At 47.3% G+C, this 23388-nt stretch overlaps 2 protein-coding genes across 2 annotated transcripts; one reads left to right on the top strand and one right to left on the bottom strand.

Moving 5' to 3' along the window:
• Positions 1 to 2690: 2690 nt before the first annotated feature.
• Positions 2691 to 3832, bottom strand: LOC123440628. The gene is made up of 2 exons (XM_045117191.1): positions 3014 to 3832; positions 2691 to 2917 (listed from the first exon to the last, which is right to left on the bottom strand). Exons 1-2 carry the CDS (start codon positions 3713 to 3715, stop codon positions 2828 to 2830), a joined length of 792 nt encoding a protein of 263 aa, XP_044973126.1. The 5' UTR covers positions 3716 to 3832; the 3' UTR covers positions 2691 to 2827.
• A 6368-nt stretch (positions 3833 to 10200) lies between these two features.
• Positions 10201 to 14595, top strand: LOC123445107 (abhydrolase domain-containing protein C22H12.03). Its single transcript, XM_045122038.1, has 13 exons — positions 10201 to 10399; positions 11374 to 11520; positions 11604 to 11630; positions 11745 to 11835; positions 11976 to 12019; positions 12110 to 12208; positions 12761 to 12818; positions 12926 to 12978; positions 13087 to 13188; positions 13305 to 13370; positions 13668 to 13792; positions 13871 to 14042; positions 14217 to 14595. Exons 1-13 carry the CDS (start codon positions 10271 to 10273, stop codon positions 14298 to 14300), a joined length of 1197 nt encoding a protein of 398 aa, XP_044977973.1. The 5' UTR covers positions 10201 to 10270; the 3' UTR covers positions 14301 to 14595.
• The last annotated feature ends 8793 nt before the right edge of the window (positions 14596 to 23388 follow it).

Below are 23388 nucleotides of genomic sequence, written 5' to 3'. Positions count from 1 at the left end.
ACATTTCCACACCATATAGAGCACAACCAGCATAGCGAGCATATGAACATGGAGCAGATCCAACACATGGAGATGGAGCACTGCTCGGACATGAAGATGGAGTAGAACAGAGACAAGGTTGTGCTTACCACAACATGGCCATGGACATTGATATGGAGGACAACTTACCTTGGGAGGGTGGCGACGCGTGCTGCTCCATTGCTCTATCGTCGTGATTGCCTTAGCTCCAACGTCGATCAAAACGGAAGGGGGCAGGGGTAGTGGGAGGAAAGAGACAGGGGAGCGGGAGAAGCATACCCAAAGAAGGAAATAGTAAAGCGCGACGCTTTCACCACCACAGGAAGTAGGCACGGCGACCCGGTGCGGCCAAACCAGGAGAGTGCGGTCACCGGATCCGATTCAGTGCGCTCAAGTTTCCGATGTTCAAAATAAAAATAACCAGGAACAAAACTAGTGAAGAAATGCATACGTGGCCTGCCAAATCAACACCAGATTGGGAGAAACGGTAAAACTCGGATTAATTTATGTCACTGGTGGAAAAAATATGAAAGATTTTGTTAATTAGGGGTAAAATGTTAATCATTTCTTGATTTGGAGGTAATTTTTGTCAATTCGGCTCATTTGGGGGTAGAATTAACTCCATTGGCTCCCTTAAAAAAACCACCATCTCTTGTAAAAGCAACTACTAGCATGTATTATGTAAAAAGAAATGTGAGTACATGCATGAATCCACTAAATAAATAAAAAGTATCACTCCATTGACTCCCTTTAAAACCACCACCTCGCCTTTTCTCATGAATAAAACAAGAAAGAGGTGCACACATGGGCTTTCCGGCGGTGACGACGTGCCCGTGTGTCTCCGCCCGCTAGTATATGCAACATACAAGACAACGTTTTTAATAGAATAACATTGCGATGTGAACATGGTAGGAACAAATGTCTAGACTCATTGCAACATCTCACCCATGTGTACACAACATAATGTACGTGAGGTTGCAATCTCACAAGCAACATATGCAATTTCCAAATCCATGAATCACTAACCTTGCCGCCTTAGGCCCATGGGGGACGAATTTAACTCACTGGATCCCCACATGAGCCGCATCCATTGAGCCTAGATTCATCCACCATCATGCACCATCTCCCCCGAGCATGGCGACTTGGAGCATTCTGGTTTGAAGCTACAACTCAAGCATAGCAGTGAGAATCCATGACACTGAGCTTCACGGCCTTTGAGAGAAGTGGCTACGAAGGATGAGCTCGCGGCCTTTGGGAGACAACGGTGGAGGAGGAGCTCAACATCGGGCTCAAGAGAAACTAGTGTTGGAAGGAGGTGAGGGGTAGTGTTGCGTGGGCAACCGGGGAGGACAAGGTGCAATGCACTACCGTCAGGCGGGACAACCGACCTGGCCGATTTGGATCAGTCGATGATAGGAATCATTTTCCGTAATAAAACAAGACTTCTGCAAAAGCATCAATCGGTGGAAATTAAGGAAGAAGCGAATTGAACACATTACCAAAAACCAATGTTGTGGAAATAGGTAACTCGTAGCTGCTCGCTCGACTTGGGAGTAGCAATTAATCGCTGAATCGGTCTGTTAATTGGATTAATCGACCGACCATTAGTCGATGTAATTTTAAACTCAGTAAAAACAAATTTTGTATGCATTTTTTTACAATGCAAATATGAAGTAAATGACATCATTTTCTTTTCTAAATAGATGACAAACATGTATACAACAACAATCATCATGTGGGCCTAAAAATCATCGAAATACATGTATGCAACAAGCCAACAATACTTTTTTGCTAATTTCTTGGACACAACTTCGAGATATGGAGGCTCCGCGATGGCACAAGCAAAGGAAAGGCAACAACGGCCGTGCATGACGTTTGAATGGGTCGGTTGCCAGAGGTGTCTGGTCGTGAAGGAGGAGGGAAAGTAGCGGCGGAAATAAGGAGAAGAGAAAGCGGCGACATACATGGAAGGAGGGTAAGTGGCAAAGCGACAATGAGGACCTGGCGAGCCACCATCTAGGTAGGGATGGGATGAGAAGAGATGGAGGGGGTCGGTGGAGGGATAAACTTAACTATTTAGGAGCGGGATGTGCTAGGAGAGATTATGGGACAAATAATCATGCTTTGTTTGCCCACGAGTTAGCAGGCCAACAACGATTAATCGACCTAACAACTGATTAATCGATCTAACATACTATTTAATCGGTCTGACAGACCATTTAATCGGCCTCGCAAGTTAACGCGGTGAATATGTGTTATACGATTAGCTCACCCGATGAGTAGCGACTAAATGACCAATTAACTAATTAATCTGATGAATTCTAGAAGAGTGCCAACAACAATCACTACTAGAACCCAATAACGTCACCATTCGGTATGAATGATGAGCTATCTCAAAACAATGAACAATAGAACCCTATAATTAACTTCACATTGACAAACTACAAATGTCATGAAATTCGCTTATAAACTTAAAAAATCACAAACAATTCATTATAACGCAGAATGAGGGTGATTCTCACACCCAGAAACTCATGAGCTATGATCCCACCCAAAAATTGAACTTAATGTTGAGGTTGGGCTGTAAATTCAATCTGAGAGTTAAGTAATGCGATCTAATTAACAGAAGCAGCAATCATCAACAAATAAGCAGAAAATGGACGCAAGAGAGCTAAGCAATTGCTCTACAAGCATTCGGTCCTGATTAATTAATGATCAGTTGCGGGAGGAACTCATATCCATCAATCCATCATTGCATAAGAGAAGAACACCAAGCACAGTCACAAGAGCACTTAACACTGAACCTAATTTAGGCAGCTGATCGTGGAGCCTTGTGGGCGAGGAAGACGTCGGTGAGGACGGTCTTGGACTGCAGCGACGCCTTGAGAATCGCCAAGCCCTGAAGATCAACATGCAGTAACCCACTCACTCAAATTCATCTATTGTGCCTAGGCAATCGAGAATTCAGGATGGATGGTGGTGCTGGATTGGTCACCTCCTTGTAGCCGATCCTCACGATCTTCTCCTGTAGTGCGCTGAGGTCCCTGACGCGGAAGGTGTTGAGCAGGGTGATGCTGGAGATGGCGGACATGGGGGTCACGGTGAGGTTGTCCAGGACCGTGTACGTCACGACGCCCTGCACGAACCCTTTCGCTGTTCCTGTGGCGGCGGTCCCAGACCCAGAGCCGCCGCCGGAATCGGAACGCGCCCAGTACATCTCCTTCGTCATCGGCTTGCCGCAGGCCGGGCACGCGCCACCGCTCGCGTCCGTCACGTAGTTGCGCTCGGGGCGCCCGTAGCGGTAGGCGTAGCTGCGGCTGTGGTCCTCGCCGCACCAGAAGAATCGCTTGGACGCGGCCGACGACGACGGGCCGGGCAAGCAGAGGAGGGAGACGTTGGAGGCCGCGGCCGGCGAGGGGACGGCGGGGCGGAGGAGCGCGTCGATGTCGGCGCCGGGCAGGACGTAGGCTTCGTCGAGCCTCTGGACGCTGGCGTAGAGGTGGCCGGCGCTGCCGACCATGGAGCGCTTCCCGAGCAGGCTGACGGCGGTGCCGACGGGCAGGGCGAGGAGGGAGAAGAGGAAGTCGACGACGTCCTTGCCGGGCTCCGCGAACAGCACGCACCCCGCCTTGGTGTCCACCAGCAGCTTCATGCTCATCGCGGGGCTCGTCCCGCCGCCGCGGGTGGTGGTCGCCATCCTCGAGATCTCTCGCCCGTACGCGCCAGCCGTAGAGAAACAAACAGGCCCGGTGGTGTTATAATGGCGAAGCCGGACGCTGGAGAAAGCAGTCAAATATCTGGCGTGGTGCACTGCTCCAACCTGCTCCCCTGACAAGCCACTGGAGGACGATTCTTCTGCTGTGGCAGCAAAACGGTGGCAGGCTTTCGGAAGAACGGGACGGGACTGCTTTCCTCCCAAAACAAACCAGGTCACAAACCAATGCTCACAAGTCTGAAGCACGTCAAGGCAAATCCGGGTTGTGTTTCTAAAGCAAATTCCAGTGCGCTATGAACCGGTGATATTCCGGTCCGTTTTGTTCAGAGGAACGATTTCCCATGTGGATCGGCGAAACAGAAAGGATGAAAAATATTTGGTGCATGTTTTTCTTTCGGGGCCGCTACCCATCGGGTCATGTTTAGAAAACATCCATCATCTTGATAGCCGTAGGATCGTAAGCTCGTCAATCTTCATATTTTTTTTAGTGAGCGTTGCAACAAGGCTTGTCTTGCGTTCGGTGCTTTGCAACACGAGTCTTGCTGTGCTTTGGTGGAAGTGGTTTTTTTTAACAGTGCCTATGTTTTAAAAACAAAGAGTGTGTTGCGAAAATATCTATATAATTGTATTTACAACAGAGTTTGTTATAGAATATTTACTGCAACAAAGACCGCGTTGCAGAAATATCTACCGTTCAGACGTTTGCAGCAGAGTTGGTGTTGCAGAACTTTTGGAGCGCATATATTGTTGCAGATTATTATTTTTTGCAACAAAGCTAATATTGCAGTTTTTTTAATAGACTAGTTTTGAAACATAATTAATGTTGCAGAAAGATTTCTTGCAACAAGAAGGACGTTGTAAGAAAATAATCATTGCTCACGGCAAGTCAAAAGACCATCCCGCTGTGCTGCTAGTGCGACTACATATGGCTTGTGTCGTTTCTCCACATAAAAGGATAAGGAAGGAACATGTGCAAGTTGTTGGTACGTGGTGAGGCACCTGTCAGATGGATAAGGCAGCGGATCGTTCCCTTAGGGTGTGTTCGGTTTGAGGATTTGGTGGAACTGGACAGGTTGGTTCCGTCTCTGGCCAAGATTCTCGTGTTCAGTTGGCTCATGAACCAGAACCAACGGATCCTCATGGACAGAATATACTCTTCAGATGCTTCATCAACTGATACCGTCGAATCCTTGGAATCACTCGGTTATTCTTCTCTCGGTCGCTAGAAAAAAGAAAAGGGGACGCTCGCGTTACCGCTCTCACCCTGTGCGCACCTCTCGACAGAAGTCACCGCTGCATCTGGCTCCGCCGCCACCCGACGGAAAGAGGACCACCGGAGGCGAGGAAAGAAAAAAGGAACCGGCCGACCTGCCGCAGCTCCTCCCCCAGCCCGACCTGCAACAGCTCGTCCTCCCATCCGACATGCAGCAGCTCGTCCTCCCAGCCCGACCTGCAGCAGCTCCTCTCCCAGGCCGATGTGCAGCAGCTCCTCCTCCCAGGCCGACGTGCAGCAGCTCCTCCTCCCAGCCCGACCCGCCGCGTCCACCCCATCTTCCTCGAGCTGCAGCAGCCCCTCCTCCTCCTGAAGGTACGAGCACATTAGAGGTAATCTCACCATTCATATGAGAGGTGAGTGGAATGAGATTCTTCTCATTTTACCTCACAAACCAAACACATGAACGGAATCAACCCATGCCATTTTTTATGTTCAACCGAACACAAGAATGAAACCAACCCATGCATCCGGAATGGAACCATGACATTCCATGCCTTTTGATCCTCAAACCGAACACACCCTTAGGATCCATTGGTAGATACATACCGTTTCCCTTTCTTTAGTCAAGTTTTGGTGCATGTTTTTAGTATGTCTAGGACACGACATAATTATTGCACATTAAAATAATTAAATCAAGCATAAAAATAAAAATAAATACAAATAGAGTTGATCTTTTTTTTTCGTGTACGATAGAATGTACTTGACATAGTAGAATCCGGTACTGGCTCAAGAGAACTTGGAACAAGTTTAGAGAATAGCAGAGGATATGTGCCAGCCCAACGTGTTGTTTCCATTCGTCCTTGTGTTAGTTGGGTAACGTTGTGTTGTCGTCTTTGATTTTTCTAAACCGATAACCATCACATACGTGGTGAAAGTAATATCTAACCACACCCTCTATAATTATAGATTAAGTCATGTCATCACATTCATGCATAAGTGATGAAACTAATGATGTTACCATAACTCATTTTTTTTTCTGTTTTTAAAATGTTTATCATTTAAATAAAAATGTGATTGAAAAGACGTTTTTATCATTAAATCCATCACGATGAGATTTTTAAAATTAGATCTCGTATCGATATGTTTCAGTGTTTTCCTAATTAAAAATTGTCATGTCTATTACACATAAATTGGCATCATGATTACATTGAAGTTGACATGATATATTTTAACTGTTTTTTTATACATCTAAAGTAAATTTTGACATGTTATAAAAAAGAAATTAAGAAATTAAACTTGTCATGATGAATTACTAAAATTTGCCATGATCCATGAAATAATTTTGACATAATTCGTAAGTAAAAAATAAATATGTCATTAGTTATTTTAAAAATGCATGGTAAATGGGTCAAATTTGCCATGAACCATAAACTAAAATTGTAATGGTGAATTACTAAAAATTGTCATGGTTCATACATTTTTTCCCATGTTTAAAATACTAGGATTGCCATGGTCAAAATAATAAAACTGCAATGATCTATAAACTCAATTTGACATGATGGATTACTAAAAAATGTTATGATCCATGAATTACATTTGTCGTGGTTAAATATTAAAAATTGACATGGCTAATTAATAAAGAATACCATAAAAATAGTTCAAATATAATGGTAGTTTTAAATCTAGAAGAATAAACTAGATCAAACATGTTGTGGCAATTTCATTCTATACACTATGACAACTTTAGTGTAATCATCATGGCAACTTTTTGCCCAAAATACATCGTCAAAATATATTAATATGTGGTCTAGTTTTAAAGATCTCATCGGGACAAATTTAATGATGAAAAGGAGTTTTTATTGAAAAAAAATGAACAGATAATATATTTTGAAGTAAAAAAACCAGAAAGATTTTGCTGATGTCATATGTTTGATGTGGCAAGGTGGATGGTTATGAAGGAGTGTGGACCATGTTTTCTCGTGCCACACGTGTGGCCCTTATCATTGTTTTTAAAGACCAATCATCGTTGGGATTCATTGATAATAGCGTGAAGCAAGGAAAAACAACAAGGTGGTGAAGGTCCTAGGTCCAGAAGATCTAAAGATCAAAGAAAAAGAGAAAACAACAACCCTAATAGTTGCATCACAACACTCCATACAATCCATACTAGACAACGCTGCTCCAACTCCAACGGTGAACTACGAAGAAAACTAGGCAAGGTTGGTGACATGGAGGATCACCGAACGAACCATCTATCACGCGTCATTGTATACCATTGGCCCTCCACCACGACTTCGAGTTCACATCAACAGATAGTCGAGGCACTCCCACGGAGACACCGGAGAAGAAGAGCTGACAACCACCACCAAGACCACACCTCCAACATTGCTCACCGCCGTCATCGTTGCCACAAAAGCTATCGTGCACGTCCAGCCGTAGGAAGCACCGGAGAGATCAAAGTCTTCAAGACAACGCCCTAAGAAGGGAAACGACGTTGAAAACGACGTCATCGTCTGACCCTACAACATGATATGGGATTAGACCCGAAAAACTGATCCGGGAGGAGAGGCTGTGAAAATTCCCCGATGATGCCTCCAAGGAGGATAAACGACGCCCACGGGCACCATCACCGGCTAGTCTTTCACCCGGGGCATCCACTCCCGCGTAGCAGGCTGAGGTCGACCCGTGCCTCCACTAGACGGCTCCCCCCCACACACACAACAAGCGTGCCACCGTTGTGCACGACGACCAACTATCCTTCTCGACGACAAGCCTACAAAGACTAGGTCGGGTCCTGCACCCTGCATCTAACCGCGACCAGAGCCTCCCTCTCGAGCCAGTGGCATCCGCGCACCGCCAACAGCCGCCAATACCATTCCCGTGCCACCAGCTACAAACGACCTACCAAGCAGCCAAGACGCCGCGCCACGCCCACCACAGTGTCCGCTCTCATCCTACTGAAACGCCGCTATTGCCCGCGCTCACGAACTCGCCGCGTTCACCACGTGCCGCCCCGTGCTAGATCTGCGCTACCTCGAGCCCTCCGCCCAGCACGCCTCCGACGCGCCAGATCTGTGTTTCCCGAAGCTTCATGCGCGCCTCCCACGACAAGCACACCGCAGATCCGTGAGGGGACGACACCCGAGCACCATGTGCACGCAGCTCCGGGGCTCTAGCCATCGCGCCATGTTGTAGCCCGTGTAGACTAGCGCCCCCGTGCGCCGCGCCCGTCGCCTCCTTCGACGCCAACTCGTTGTGCCCGACCTTGCGCCTCTTTCAACTCTTCGTGCCGTCCCCAACATCCCTTGTAGACGACTGCCCCTCCCCGCCGAGCTGCACGAGAGGGTGAAACCGAGAGGCACGCCGCCGTCGACACCACGCAGGCTTTCTCGCCGACTGGGAGTGGTGGGGATGGAGTTCGGGGGTGGCTAGGGTTAGCACTCGAGTCGCCGTGGGGAAGGGAGAGGCGACACATGACTTGTTTCTCCGGACTAGCTAGTGGACATCATGTGGTTCGAGTTTTGATATGGCGGTTGTGGCTTACTTTTCCATCTCGTATGGGCTCCCAACGATCGAGTGTGATAAATCGTTCGTAGCGTACGTTTACACAACTATTCCAAATAAAAATGTGTCTATGAAAATACGTCTATCTCAAAGGAAGAATAGAGGGCCGCATTGTGGTCTAGCTCCGCTCTAGCCCGGACAATATCCCTAACTTGTATAGATAGGATCTTTTTGGCTCTTGAATAATACAAATCCCTTTTACCCCGCAAAAAAACCAGCCTGTCTATCTAAAAATGGCGAATACATTTTTGAGGGTCCATTTAATACAAAAGATTCCTGGTATACACACAAATTCTTTCAAGTTCCAACGCCGTCTTACAACCGAAGCTACCTACTTCGCTTTTTTTATAGTGTGTATATATATACATATAGCTACAGGAATATTGGAAAAACCATGGGTTTAGTTTTTGAGAAATGATTAGTATCCACTTTCGGATTGCTCCCAAAGTCCACTACATTCATCTTCTATCACGTGTCCATGTAGTCTTATGTCTCCATCATGCTCTGTACAAGACCATCTAAGATAGCTGCGGAGCTTTGACTCGCACGGACGTCTTTTATGAGAACACCTCTATAATTTTGTGCAACAATAACTCAGTTGTAGAACAGTTCAGCAACAACAGCTTTGTTGTAGAATAATTCTGCAATAAAATCGTTGTTGTAAAAATATTTATACTTCTGTAATAAATATGCAAAAGACTTTTGTCGCGAAAATTTTCTACGACAAGACCTGTGTTGAAAGAAAAAAATTGTAACAAAACCTTTGTTAAAAAAACTACGGCTTAACCTATATTGTAAAAAATTCCACAACTTGACATGTGTTACAAAAAGTTTCTACAATATTACTCGTGTATGTTTGTGAAACACGGGGAGTGTTGCACTGATAATGTAATGGTGCGATATGCTCGAAGTAATTTTAGGGAACACCACCGGGGGTTTTGTGAACCAAGAGGAAACTCCAACATGCGATGGAACCCATTCCCCGGCGTTCGGAGCTGAGAACGATGGTCGCGCCTATTCTCAAAGCAGGGCCCCTCGATGAGCTCGATTTGCGTCAGATCCAACCATCTGACGCGCGATATGGTGCGTCATAGTGTTGTAGAAACTTCAGTTTAGGTCCTGCACGCCGGCGGCGGGTGATTTTGCAGTTGGTTGACGGTGGCGCCGCACGGGGCACAACTCTGTCGGGGTCGAGGAAAGAGTGTCTTGTTTCTGTATAGTCTGTAACAGAGCGGACATGTAGGACACGAACACTAGATCGAACGACTATCAGCTCTTGCATCCAACAGCCGTCGAGGGGACGGATAATATCTACACCTCGACCGGAGGACGCGTAGCAGCGCCCTTAGTTTTTTCGGTTTTTTTTTTTCAGAGAAGAAGCAGCAGTTCATCCTTTTTCTTTTAGACAATCCAGCGGTTCAACTTGGAAAGAAGCCGGTGACAGGTGCTAGGCCTAGCATGGCCCGTGACGGCCTGCTGAACAGAATCTATACAAGTAACCGGCCCATGTTCCTCAAACCACACACACTGCCCTTGCGTCCCACCAGTCAGCGGGGGAAGGGACAGCCACGTGTCGTGCTACCCCACACGCCAGCCTCTCTCCCGCTCCTTGGGTTCTCCGCCTCTAGCTTTTTCTTCGCCCTCGCCGAATAAACAAAAACGATTAATTCGTTTGTTGTGGTGACGCGGCAAGCCCACGGACACACCAACAATTCGCCCCCTCGGTGCTCCCACCCCCACTACTCGCCGGTGATCTGATGGCGGCGGCCGGCGCACCGCCGCCGCGCGCCCTCTCCGCGGAGCTGAGGAGGGCTCCACTCGCACCGGTCCTCGCGCCGCCGCGGCAGGGGGCCAGGGCTCGCGCGTCGGGCCTCCGCCCCCGCCAGGTACTGTTCTCCAGCTGGTTTCGGTGATCGATTCGTCCTCAATTAGGTTACTCGGAGCAGTTCGTAGTCCCAGGGGCTGGTGCGCCGTGGAGCTACGGGTACTCGCACTGTCGCCTCTCGTTGGCTGACTGGAGCTAGATGCGAGATTTTGGTGCAATTTTGAGGGCGTGAGGATACACGGCGGCAGTGGCGATGGACGCAATGTAGATGCGATCAGGGCGACTGAAGGAATGCGTTTCTGCCTCAAGTGATAGATGCCACATTTCTTACCGTGTGACATATCAATATCTACGGTTTACTTCATAGTAGTGTTTGTGATTGTTCATTTGGTCACTAAACTCGTGCCATCGCGAGCCAGAGGCACTGTGTTTAAAATTGCTTGTGTTGGTCTAACTCTTTTTATGGAACTCGCTATTTTTATTCTCCGAGAAAACTCCATAGCCATCTCGACGAGTTGATGATGGCCCTTACTGATATGATTTTGAGAGTATATAATAGATCTGAGCCGTTGATCTCATTAATCAGTGGTCTGATTAACTCTTACCTTCTTACCTCACATGTAAAAATAAGGGGTAAGAGGGAGCATGTTAAAATTTGCCTATGATTTTTGTGTAATTTTAATTGTTCATGGCCTATTTAGTGTAGGAGTGAGTAATGTTGCTTGGTAGCTGTGATTCGTACCCAGGTCGTACCGTCACCATGGCATGCTTAGTGACCAAACAATATATACGGTGAAGTAGTGAACTGCTAATTCAACTTGTAAAAGCAACTAATATTCACAATATGGAACCTGCATGGCCTGTTAATTTGTGCAGCAGCTGCTAATTTAACTATCAATTTCTTGCATTTTCACAGGCGTTCTGAAATTCGAATCTCTGTTATACAATTTCAATGTTCTGGTTAGATAATGGTTAATTTCTTAACTACACCAACGTTCCGAACTTTAGTCATGATATTATGTTTTGTATTGTTAGGAAACTGTTGGTAGTCGTGGCCAGTTGATATCGACCATGTCTAGTTCAAGGTCATTGTCGTGTTCTCCTTGTCGGTGTGCTCAGGTGGCTTTGGCTGAAGCAAAGATTTCTTATCAGCCTGATGCCGAGAAGCATGCTGGAGTTCTGGTAAGGAAGCTTGAAGCTTGGAAATTGTGTGATGAATGGTTCTCGCCTAATGCTGATTAATTATTTCTGTTCTCTCCCTACAGGCCTATGAACTGGTTCAAGGGAACCTTGTAAGTGTTGCATTCACATCAGTGATTTATCACTGGTTTCAAATTGTGTTATTCAATAGTTCGTTGCTTGAAATGTTCTGACGCAATGTAAATTATTCATAATCATTACCTCAGGTACAATGGAACTCATTTATGGACAAATCAATACCTGATCCACCAACAGCTGTACTCCTTCATGGCATCCTTGGGAGCGGGAAAAACTGGGGTAAATGAGCATTCTGATTGTCTGAGTTGCGATATCGGTTCAAGTTTGCCAATGAGTGAAATGCTTTGACACGTTTTAAAGAAGTTTGCTCGGTAAAGGGTATGAGGTTACATATTTAATTAATTATATTTGTCATGAAGGGTCGTTTGCAAAGAGGTTAGCTCAGGAATTTCCAATGTGGCAGGTCAGTATATCTAAAATTCTGCTAATGATCTTAATAATTTCACACTACGGCACCAAAAATGAAAACTGAATCTGATTTCTCTTCATGCAGTTTCTTTTGGTTGATTTGCGTTGCCACGGTGACTCGGCATCAATTAAGAAAAGAGGACCACACACTGTTGCTTCAACTGCTTTTGACGTTCTAAAGCTGGTTTGTATTTTGTTCTCACTGCTAATTTCTATTTTATCTTCTAATATCCACACTAAATGTGTTTGGTACACCCAATATAATTATAGATGAAATGTGTAGCTTTTTTGGAAGAATATCGTAAAAGACTACATATATTTCTGACTAATATCTGCCTATATGTTTGTTGTACATCTAGCCTTATACATTGTGAGGTAGGCACCATTTCATGTGCTTAGCAATTTATCAGCATACCTGGCTTTTGATGCCATAGTATATATGTTAACTTACTTATGGACATTACTTATGACTAGTGAAGCTCTAAGAGTCATGGTCACATCACATGTGAAACATATGATATAGAATACAGATTAATCTCTGCTGATTTGGAGTAATTGCCATGAAGTGCATGAAGCTGTTGCAAGCACTGCACCTGCTTTAAAATTTTGAAATTGTATTTAGTACTTTGTTTTATTTCTCAGTGGAAAATATCTCACTCAATGTTCACCTTTCAGTTCACTTGCCTTCTTTTATTTATATATTGTTACCCTATCCTAATTCGTCTAAATACAACAGATAGGGCAACTCAGGCTGTCTCCTCGAGTGTTGGTTGGTCACAGTTTTGGTGGAAAAGGTTTTTCTCGTTCCTTTTTCTTCTTCTTATCTGACGTGCCATGCACTATGTTATGGTTAATATTGTAGACAATCCATGATTGTCTAGTTACCTAATTGTTCTTGCAGTGGCTTTGAGTATGGTAGAACAAGCTGCAAAACCACTTGCCCGTCCTGTCAGGGTAAGCTTAACTAGCTTTTCCGAGTTATATGAGTGGCAATAATGGAATGCCGACTATTATTAATTATATTTTGACCTAAATTTCTTCTGTGTATTCTGTACCTTAAAGGTATGGGTTCTTGATGCTACTCCTGGCAAAGTTCGTGCTGGGTTAGATGGTGAAGATCATCCTGCTGAACTTATCGAGGTCCTCAGAACAATGCCTGTGCAGGTTGGGCTTTCAGAAGTTAACTATGCTTGTGTACTGTCGAACTACATTCTAGTTCTAGTCTAGAAAAGCGTCTTCTTTATGATTCACTGTTTGTTTTCTGCCATTGAAAATTTTAGGTTAACTCAAAGCAGGAAGTTGTTGATGCTCTTGTTAAAGGAAAATTTTCTGTGGATGTTGCACGGGTATGCTTTAATACTACCCTTTTGTTGGGATGCCCTTGCAAGTTTACTTGATTTTTACTGGTCTAAAAGAGTTACTCCCTCCGTTCACAAATATAAAATGTTTTGGATATTTTAATATGTACTACATACGGACTTAAACGACTGAGAAACACACCAAAATGTGTCTATATACATCCGATTCAGAAAGGAAAAAAGTTAAGACATCTTATATTTGTGAACAGAGGGAGTACTTGATTTCACTTCATCCAATGAAAGAGCCACTCATTTATTTCAGTTCTTTGTTGATTCTTTGTTCAGTGGGTGGCAACAAATCTGAGACGGAGCAGCCCATCAGGACCACGATCTTCTCCAAGCTTCTCATGGATATTCGACTTAAATGGCATCTCTGAGATGTACAAGTCATATGAAGATACTAACCTATGGTAATCATCAGCAATGCGTGCTCGAGCAATCTAAAATATGTTAACCGTGTTGGGCAACTAATTGAATGCATCGTGCAGGAGGATTGTAGAGAACGTACCACGAGGAGTACACATTAATTTTCTCAAGGCCGAAAGAAGTTTGCATAGATGGGCCCTTGAAGACCTTCAGAGAATTCATGCTGCAGAGGAGGTGGCCGCAGATGAGGCCGGAGGAGTTGAAATGCATGTGCTTGAAGATGCTGGACACTGGGTACGTACGCTGCCTCCCTGTAGTCGAGCCATTGCGGCATTATATAGGCAGATAATGAGGTTTAACTTTGGATACACCGTCCTGTTTCAGGTTTTGCCTCCCTGTAGTCGAGCCATTGCGGCATTATATAGGCAGATAATGAGGTTTAACTTTGGATACACCGTCCTGTTTCAGGTTCACGCAGATAACCCTGACGGGCTCTTCAGAATCCTTTCGTCGACCTTCCGCGTCGAGACCAGCATAAGAGGACGGGAGTGAGGGTACAGAGCTCCAAACGGTACTGCCACATCTCCATTGTAAGCGGGCAGGCCTGCCATGAACAACAATACACATGGATCACATCGGGGTGCTTGCATTCCAGTTTTGTAGAATTACAAAAGAGAGGCACAAAGCGAACTGCGGGGGCGGGCGAGCGACCGTCTGCGCTTGATAGTGCATTCGTTCATTCATTCGTTTCTTCCATGGACCGTGTATGTAATGGCAGACAGCCGGGGTGCGGTTATTGTACTGTAACAGAACCAACATGTAATTATCGATCTCGTCATACACTGGATATAGATGAGTTGCTGTACAAATGGTGGAGAACTGGAATGTCACACCTGCGTCCTTGTAAGCGTAGGGCAAGTAAATTGTGGGCCATCGACCCTTGTAAGCGTAGGGCCCACAGGCCAGGAGTGTGTGTGTGTGTGTGTGTGTGTGTGTATTTAGTCTGAGTGTGGACAACGAAGGAGCATGAGCTCTCTGAAACTTACCCACCTCTCTCTGATCTCACCTACCTTTCCCTCTCTTTACCTCGTCTTCTTCATCAGCAAGGAAACCTCCGGTCTCTTATCCCCTTCTCTAGCTTTCATTCTTGATCGTGCTGAGCTTGTAATTAAGGCCGTGCCGGCTGCGTGTACAATCTTTGCCGGCGATGATCAGCCGGTGGCCGGTGGGCTCTGCACGTCGCAGCCGACCGCCTACTTGTGGGCGCACGAGGACGACGCGAGCGTCTGCTGCCCGACCTGAAAGTCGGTGCTCTTCAACAACGGCGAGCCAGGACCCGGTGCCACTCCAGAGCAGTCCTGCATGGAAAAGGAGCGAACCAGGACCGCTTCAATGGTCAAAGCTCACCGTGCGTGCGTGCGTGCGAACACTTGAAATCGTCAGAGCTTACGTCGCGAGAGAAAGCGAGAGTAAACGTGCCCGGAGTGGCGAGCCTCGCGTCCGACGTCGACGGCTCGGTGCGTCGGCCTGTCTCAAAACGAGCACACGCAGATTATCCATCTTGGTCGCTTGCCACTCAACTCAAGCCGGCCGATCGCTTGATAAGACTTGTACTCCCTCTAATACCTAAATAATTATAGTTAAAAACTAAAAACATTGTAATTAAAAAAGCTAATCTACTTTTCTTCAACTATACTGCCATCCTTTACTCTAATACTACGAGACCCTGCCCGGTTTATAAGAAAAAATGGATCCAAAAGCCGAACATTTCCTGGTTAATTGAGGAATCCCAAAGAGAGAATCAGAAAAAGAAAAAGACACCGGAGCTTGGGGATAGGGACGGAATTGACCTGGTTTGTATAAAGGAAAAGTAGAAGAAGAGAATTGTCCGGTCGAATGGGACCGAATTGATCTGACCTTGCTGCTTTTAATTTGGTAGGGCACGGTTCTGTCTTGGGTGTCATGTTTCATGTGGGAGACATGCACATGCTTGCCCTGCCCAGCGATGGCTAAGCAGTGAGTGCTTCTGCTTTTCAGTTTTCATGTCCCGTCACTGACCAAGCAGACCACCATACAGAGACAGTGCCGAGATGCCACTCAAGTCGCAACGGACCAGGAATGACTTCCTCCGTTGCTGAATTATTATGTTTGTGTTGTGCTTATCTTATGTTTTGTTCCGAGAGAATATCTACTTTCTCTGATCCAAATTAGACGCTCTCTTAGTACAACATTTGGATTGGAAAGAGTACAAAATTAGAGATAAATATATTAAACAAACACTATCAGGTAAAGGCTGATTGGATATGCAACCGTAGCTGTAGTATGATTTGATTTCTTATATTATGACTGTTGGTATCCTTGAAAAAAATTAGGATGGTCAAAGATTATTTAGCAACTTGTAAGTCAATTGACACTTAAATTTGTCTATATACCCCCTCTTCCAAAGTAAATGTCTTAACTTTAACAGTATAACTTTATGCTAAAATTGAGACATTTATTTTGAGACAGATGGAGTATATTTTCCTAACAAACCTGCCAATATTGGTTAAGTAAATAGAGTTTTATCCATCCAAAGATGTATATCACAAGAAAGCACCTATTTTATGTCCCTGGATTTTTTGAATCAATTTTGCTCGAACTGCACGACCTTCATCTTCCTCTTTCAGTTGAGCTTCCCCCCCCCCCTCCCCCGACCGTCGGCCAAACCACCAGCCCGCTTTGGCCACCCGACCATGCCCACGAACTGCCCCGGGCTTTCCTCTAAACCCTACACACTGACTCCAGCTGGTGACCCCATACAGGTACCTGCAAACCCCTATTCGCCCTCCACCGACGCGTCGTCCCCTCCTCCGGCTAACCTTTGTCAGGGTCATAGCGACCTCCTCATGTCAGGCTCGAGCGTTGTCTCCTCTCTATGACGAAATCAACTAAACTAATTTCTTTAGTTGCTCGAGGTTTAGCAAATGTGAATCATACGAATTCTTCAAAAGCTAGACTTGAACTAATGTAATTACCAACTCAATTTACCTTACTTGGTAAAAACATTCTAAAAAATTAAAGTACTTTCTAGTACAAATCCAATGATTTTAGATTAGCAATTGACGTATTGTTGAACGAACTATTGGTTAAAGATAGATCATGGAAAGCACAACCCTAGTGTCGGATATGTTTTGGACATAGGAGACACCATTAGTTTTAAATAGACCCTAACAAAAGGAATACTTCCTTCTGCTGCTGAGCTCAAATGAGCTCGGTGAATAGTAAAAAAAAATCAAAACATAATTTATAAATTTGATTTTTTTGGGTGACAAACATTGGCAAAAGTTTTAATGCTTGCAAAAAATAGGTGTGGCAAAAGAAGCAAAAAAGGTAAGCATCTTGAAGCATCGATTTTGTGTTTTTTTGCCATGCCTTCTTGGAATGTTATCCCATGATGATTTTTTGCAAGCACTTGAAACTTTTGTCAGTGTTTGTAAAAAAACAATTTTTTTTGAATTTGTTTTCAGTTATTTCTGATTTTAAAATGAGCATAAACTCTGCGCCTTTAACAAAAACACTCTTATAAAAGTAAAATAAAAGAATTAGTACTCCCTCTCTGTTCCATAATTCTTTTTGTGGTTCTAATTCAATGAACAAAAGAATAAATATGAACATAGGGAGTAACATAATTATGTTGTACTGGCTGTACTAACTTTTTCGCTAAAAGTCAACCCTAATTAATAATACTCCTACTCCCCACTAAGAGCATCTCTAGTAGTACCCTCAAACCATTAAATTCTTAAAAATAACTGATTTTTACAGTTTAAGAAAAAAAACCGCATATACTAAAACCCCTTAACCCTCAAATCCTCAAAAAAATTAAGGATCCGAGCCGCTAACCCTTTCCCAACCTTACAAGTGAGGTTTGGGAAGCAAAATCTAACCCTCACTTGCGATCCATCCGAGCGCGGGAGGAAAATTTTCCATCCCAACTCCTCCCGCGCCCACCGAGGCCGTCGCTGGCGGCCTCTCCAGCCGTCGCCGGCGGACTCTCCAGCCGCCGCCGCCGTCCCGCCCCCCTGTCGCCTCCCCTCCACCTCCCAGCTGTCGCCGTCGTCTCGCCCCCCGGCCGCCTCTCCTTTCGTCCGAGCCCGCCTCGCCCCGTCCCCCGGCCGCAGCAGGCCGGTCACCTCTCTTCCCCTCGATCTCCCCGGCCGCCGCCCGCCCCCCGGCCGTCGCCCGCAGCAGGCCGGCCGCCTCACGCCCGCGCCCGCCCCGCCGTCTGGTCGTTGCCCGCAGCAGGCCGGCCGCCTCCCGCCCGCGTCCGCCCCGCCGTCTGGTCGTCGCCCGCAGCAGGCACGCCGCCTCCCGCCCGCGCCCGCCCCGTGTCCCGGCCGCCCCCCGCCCGCTCTACCTCCTCCCGCCCGCGTCCTGGCTCCCCCCCCCCCCCCCCCCCCCCGCCGCCGCCTGCAGCAGGCCAACCGCCTCTTGCCCGCGCCCGCCCCGCCCTACCCCCCGGTCGTCGCCTGCCCACTCCACCTCCCCTCGTTCGCGTCCCGGCTGCCGCCCGCACACTCCACATCCTCCCGCCCGCGTCCCGGCCGCCGCCCACTCACTCCACCTCCTCCCGCCCGCGTCCCGGCAGCCGGCCGCCCGCCCACTCCACCTCCTCCCTCCCGCAGCAGGAAGGTATGCATTTTTTCTTCTTTTTTTTGGTTTAATTTTTCCTTTTGATTCATTGTTGGCACTCATAATTTTTTTATTTATGTTGTGTAGATGGAGGCATTGTCCAATGATTTCGGTTGGTCGTCATTGGACGATTCGGACATTGAGGAGTTCCTTCAAGACGATGATGTCGAGAGGATGAAAGAGGGTTAAAATTGCCTTGTTTCTATGACAATGTTGGTACCCGTGTGCAACTGGAAAGAAACCCTTCTCGCGTACAAGCTTTTCTTCAAGCACATCGTGAGATTAAGGATGCACACACTCATGGCCAGCTCCGGGATGATCTAGTAGATCACTAGTGGCAGTTGGTTGGGCGGCGCCAAGGCCCATGATGTACCTTTGTTTACTTTTATGTGTCCTATTTGATCCGAACAATTATTGTAATTTGCTTGAAAACATTGTTGTAATAACTTGAATGATTATTATGTGTTTGAAAGTACTATTCGGTGTTGTAATGATAACTATAATGATTATTGTTTTCTTCAAACTGTCATTGAGATGATGGAAATTATGATATGTCAAATGACAGTTTTAAGGGTTGAGGTTGCGGCAATGACTAGAACCCTCAAATTCAACCCTTATAAGGGTTGGGTTTAAGGATTGTCCCTGTTTTTCAACCTTTAGAGCATCTCTAGTAGAACCCTCAAACCCTTAAAAATAACCGTTTTTTACAGTTTTCATCGGAAAAACGGCGTAGACTAGAACCCTTAAACCCTTAAACCCGTAAAAAAATTTAGAGGTCGAACCCTCAAACCCCTTCCCAGCCTGTAGAAGTGAGGGTTGGGGGGGGGGAACTGCCCCCAACCCGCACTCATTTTCCCACATCGTGCGGGAGGAAGTTGGTTCCCGCGCGCGGGAGGAATCCGCAGCGGCCGCCGCCAGCCCGCCGCCCTCCGCGCTCCAGCCGCCGCCCCCCGCGCTCCGGCCGCCGCCCCGGCCCCGGCCCCGCCGCCCCTCTGCGCCCAGGCCCCGGCCCCGCGCTCCAGCCGCCGCCGTCGCGCCCGCCGCCGCCGCGCCTGTGGCCGCCCCCCCGCGCTCCGGCCGCCGCGCCTGCCGCCGCGCCCCCGCCGCCCCCCGCGCTCCAGCCGCGGCCGCCGTCGCCGCGCCCCCGCCCGCCGCCGAGCCTGCCGCGGCCGCCCGCCGAGAAGGGCCGCGGCGCCCGGCGGAGCTCCACCGCGCGGTACGCCAGGGAGACGGCCTCGTCCAGGCAGCGCGAGCGCGAGCGCGAGCTCCTCCGCGGCTGAAGTCATTTTTGTATCCTCTGTTCCTCCGCGTGCATGTTCATAGTGTTCAAAACTAGGCTATAAGGGTTGGGTTTGAGGGTTCTAGTCTTTGCCTCTGTTTTTCAACCCTTAAAAGTGTCAAAAATGATCAATTCTCAACCCTTAAAACTGATTTTGGATTTAAGGGTTTGAGGGTTCTACTAGAGATGCTCTTACAACTGCTAAAAAATACCAATTTTTAACCCTTAAACTGATTTAAGTATTTAAAGATTTGAGAACAGTACTAGTGATGATGCTCTAATATTATGGAACTTGAGACTGGAGCCTGTAGACTGCGACAGAATCTGATGGCGACTTGGGGAGCCTACCACCACATATGCTTGTTCATACGATCGATGCTACTACGACCATAAAAAAGGGTTTGACCCTTTGAAATTTTTGACCCCGTTGCTCCCGTACCGGCCACAAATATCCATCACCACACGGCTGCAGGCTGTACTACTACTGCTCACAGCTCGCAAGGTCAAACCCAACACCGATTCGATCCGATCCTTCCGCATGCAGGGTCAACTCGTTCTGTGGGTTGACCTCTCACTGGTATATAAGCGCGTAGTACGTGTTATGTTCACTTGGAAGCTTGGCTGTGCGTTGAGAAAGAGGCGAGGTCAGAGGCTAGCTCGGAGGCTCGGAAGGTGGTCAGGTCAGCCATGAGCGGTGCGGAGGCGTCGTCGGCGAGGGGCGGCGAGGAGGAGCGGTGCCGGTACAAGGGCGTGCGGCGGCGGCGGTGGGGCAAGTGGGTCTCGGAGATCCGGGTGCCCGGCACGCGGGAGCGGCTGTGGCTGGGCTCCTACGCCACGCCCGAGGCCGCCGCCGTCGCGCACGACACGGCCGTCTTCTTCCTCCGCGGCGGCTCCCTCTCCGGCAACGGCGCCGCTGGGCTCAACTTCCCGGAGCGCGCGGTCGCCGCGTACGGCGCGGGATCCGTGGCGCCCCTGTCGCCGCGGTCCGTGCAGAGCGTGGCGTCCGACGCCGGCATGGCCGCCGACGCGCAGCTCGTGGCCGCGCGGGACGGCGCGCCCAGGCAATACTACGCGGAGGCGCGCGCTGGCGCCGGAGGGGCAAACGGTGGCGCGAACGCGTACTCGTGCACGTATATGGGGGGCGGCGGGGATACCACTGGCGGTGGCGGTGGCGGTGGTAGAGAGCAGCTTGTTTCCGGCGAGCTCAGCGTCGATGACATGGAGATTTTGATGTAAAATTGAGTATACACAAACACCTGTAGAACTAGCTGATACAATAAAGATCGAACACCGGTCGCAGTTGGCAAGACTGAACCATGTGAAATTCGGAAACTGTTCCGCGCGTACGTTCGATATGGATTATGATATGAAATGATTTGTTGATTATTACTACTACCTGTTGACATTTGAAATTCGGAAGTACGTAATACTGTTAGTATGTCCGTACATGAGTGCATGACGCTACTACCACTGCTCCATCAAAACTGAGCACTTTTTTTTTTTGAGGGGAATAAAACTGAGCACTTAATTAGTTAATTTGATGGGGATTTGAGACGAATCTACGGCGAGACATATAGCAACAGCATGTGAACCAGTAAGTTGGTGATAGTAATCCTATGCATGCGCACCGGCACGTAGGTGATATCCATGAGATTGCGCTGCGGGCGGGCGGGCGGGCGTACGTTGACTAGCCCAGCTGGCAGGGAATGCCGAGGCTCTCCTTTCGCTGAGCTGCGGACCGATCGAGACCGGTCAATGACCAGCAACCCTTTCCGCCTGCCTGCCAGTGCCGACGGAGGATCGGTCAGAGCATTGAGCATGCATAGTTTGATGTCAAAGTTTCCCTTTGCCAATGCTTGGTCAACGCAAAAAAAATTAGCCATCACTTGTCAGTTGATTGGCTACAAATTGTATTGCGGCTCTTTCTAGAAAACTTACATATTTTTTGGAAAGTTTGGCAATTCTCAAATGTTCTTTGGGCCGTGGAGGTGGCGGATGACTTCACCCCCACCCCCTGTTGGCGCCGCCGTCGGCCCGCCTCATCTTCGATATCCTTTGGGCCATGAAGGTGGGAAGGACTTTCCCCCGCCGACGGGAGGGACCATATTCTCGTTCTTATTAGGTTTAGTTACTTGGTTAGGGTTGTGTGACCACAGTGATTTCCTGTAGTAGGAATAGTGTCTCCCACATTCTATCCATGTCCGATGATGCATCTAGCTTTGTCGGAGGGTGCGTGGAGCTGTCTTTTGTTGGATCTCGTGGGATTAGATCAGTGTTGATCCTCGATGGATCAATTTGAATTCGGTCTTCGCACGTCTTCCTTTGGATGTTTACAGGTTTGATCCTTCTAATTTAGTACTTTCTTCATGACCTGCTCCTATCGGGTTTTAGCACGACGACTTCTCAGCTATTTAATACAACAAGGCTTGCCTAGCTCCGACGAGGGAGGGGCGATGACGACGGCGCGCCTTTGGCTAGTTCCATTGTTTGTAGTCATCGCTAGGTGGTCCACAGATCTGGTTGTATTTTTTGTTACCTCTGATGTTCTTTGTACTGTTAAAAGTGTGATCATGCCCTTGTTCGTATTTTGATGTTGATGACAATATTTATATAGGGGACTAATATTTTTTTGTCAAAGTATATCTCAGGATTACTCCCCATGGGACCGTGTGTGGATCACGATTATGGACGCGTATATTGCTCAAGAATGAAGAAACAAGACAACTAGCTTAGGCTTCTATGTTTGATCTTGAGTATATGGATCCTACACTATTAAGAGGACCATGTGTGTATCACGATTATGGACACGTATATTGCTCACGAATGAAGAAACGAGACAAGTAGCTTAGGCTTTTATGTTTGATCTTGAGTATAGGGATCCTACACTATTAAGAGGAAAACACTGGGACTCGTGAAGGACTTGCTTAAAACCCACGGTTTTCCTCTTTACGTCCACTGACATCTCTTGGTTATACCACACTATCATTGTCTCTGGTATCTTAGAAGTTTGGTAAAGGTCGGACGTCCGGTCGCACATCACCCTCCGGACGACCGGTACCCACCGGAAATCCAGTGCATCACATACAAAGCCAAAACAATTGATTTCCGGTCTTCACTAGAAACGTTCGATGTACGCCGGAAGTGCGGTACCCCCCCCCCCCCCCCCCACACACACACACGGAGCCGAAACGTCGGATTTCTTGTATCTATCAAAAACCTGGTGTGATATCAAAAGAATCAAAATGTCGGATCTCCGATACTTACCAGAAGTCCGGTGTCTCTTGGGACGCTGGATAGCGGCAAGTTCCAGATGTCTTACAACTTCATCCCATCGTCAATACACTCTGCATTGTCGAACGACTAGTGAAACAACGGTCGCCCGATGCCTTCCGAGTTATCGAACATTCAGTAAACGACGGATGTCTGATATATGCACAGCTTAAGTGACCCCCAACGTCCACTTATAGGGGTACACTATTAATAACTCTCTCCCACTCCATGAGAGGGTTCGCCATTCACATTGAACCAACCTAGAAAACATACTACTCTCACTCACATCCTCATACATCAAATCCTAGATCTCGAAGGGATTTGTATGAGTTCTTGAGAGTTTCTCCTAAAATCGTCTAAAATAGTATTGCCTAAAATTGCTAAGTAACAATTAAAATTTGTAATTATACGTATTCACCTCAC

Source organism: Hordeum vulgare, chromosome 3H, assembly GCF_904849725.1.
Source record: "Hordeum vulgare subsp. vulgare chromosome 3H, MorexV3_pseudomolecules_assembly, whole genome shotgun sequence".
Lineage (NCBI taxonomy): Eukaryota > Viridiplantae > Streptophyta > Magnoliopsida > Poales > Poaceae > Hordeum > Hordeum vulgare.
The sequence above is the reverse complement of the archived record's forward strand: the minus strand, read 5'-3'. Positions and strand labels throughout refer to the sequence as shown.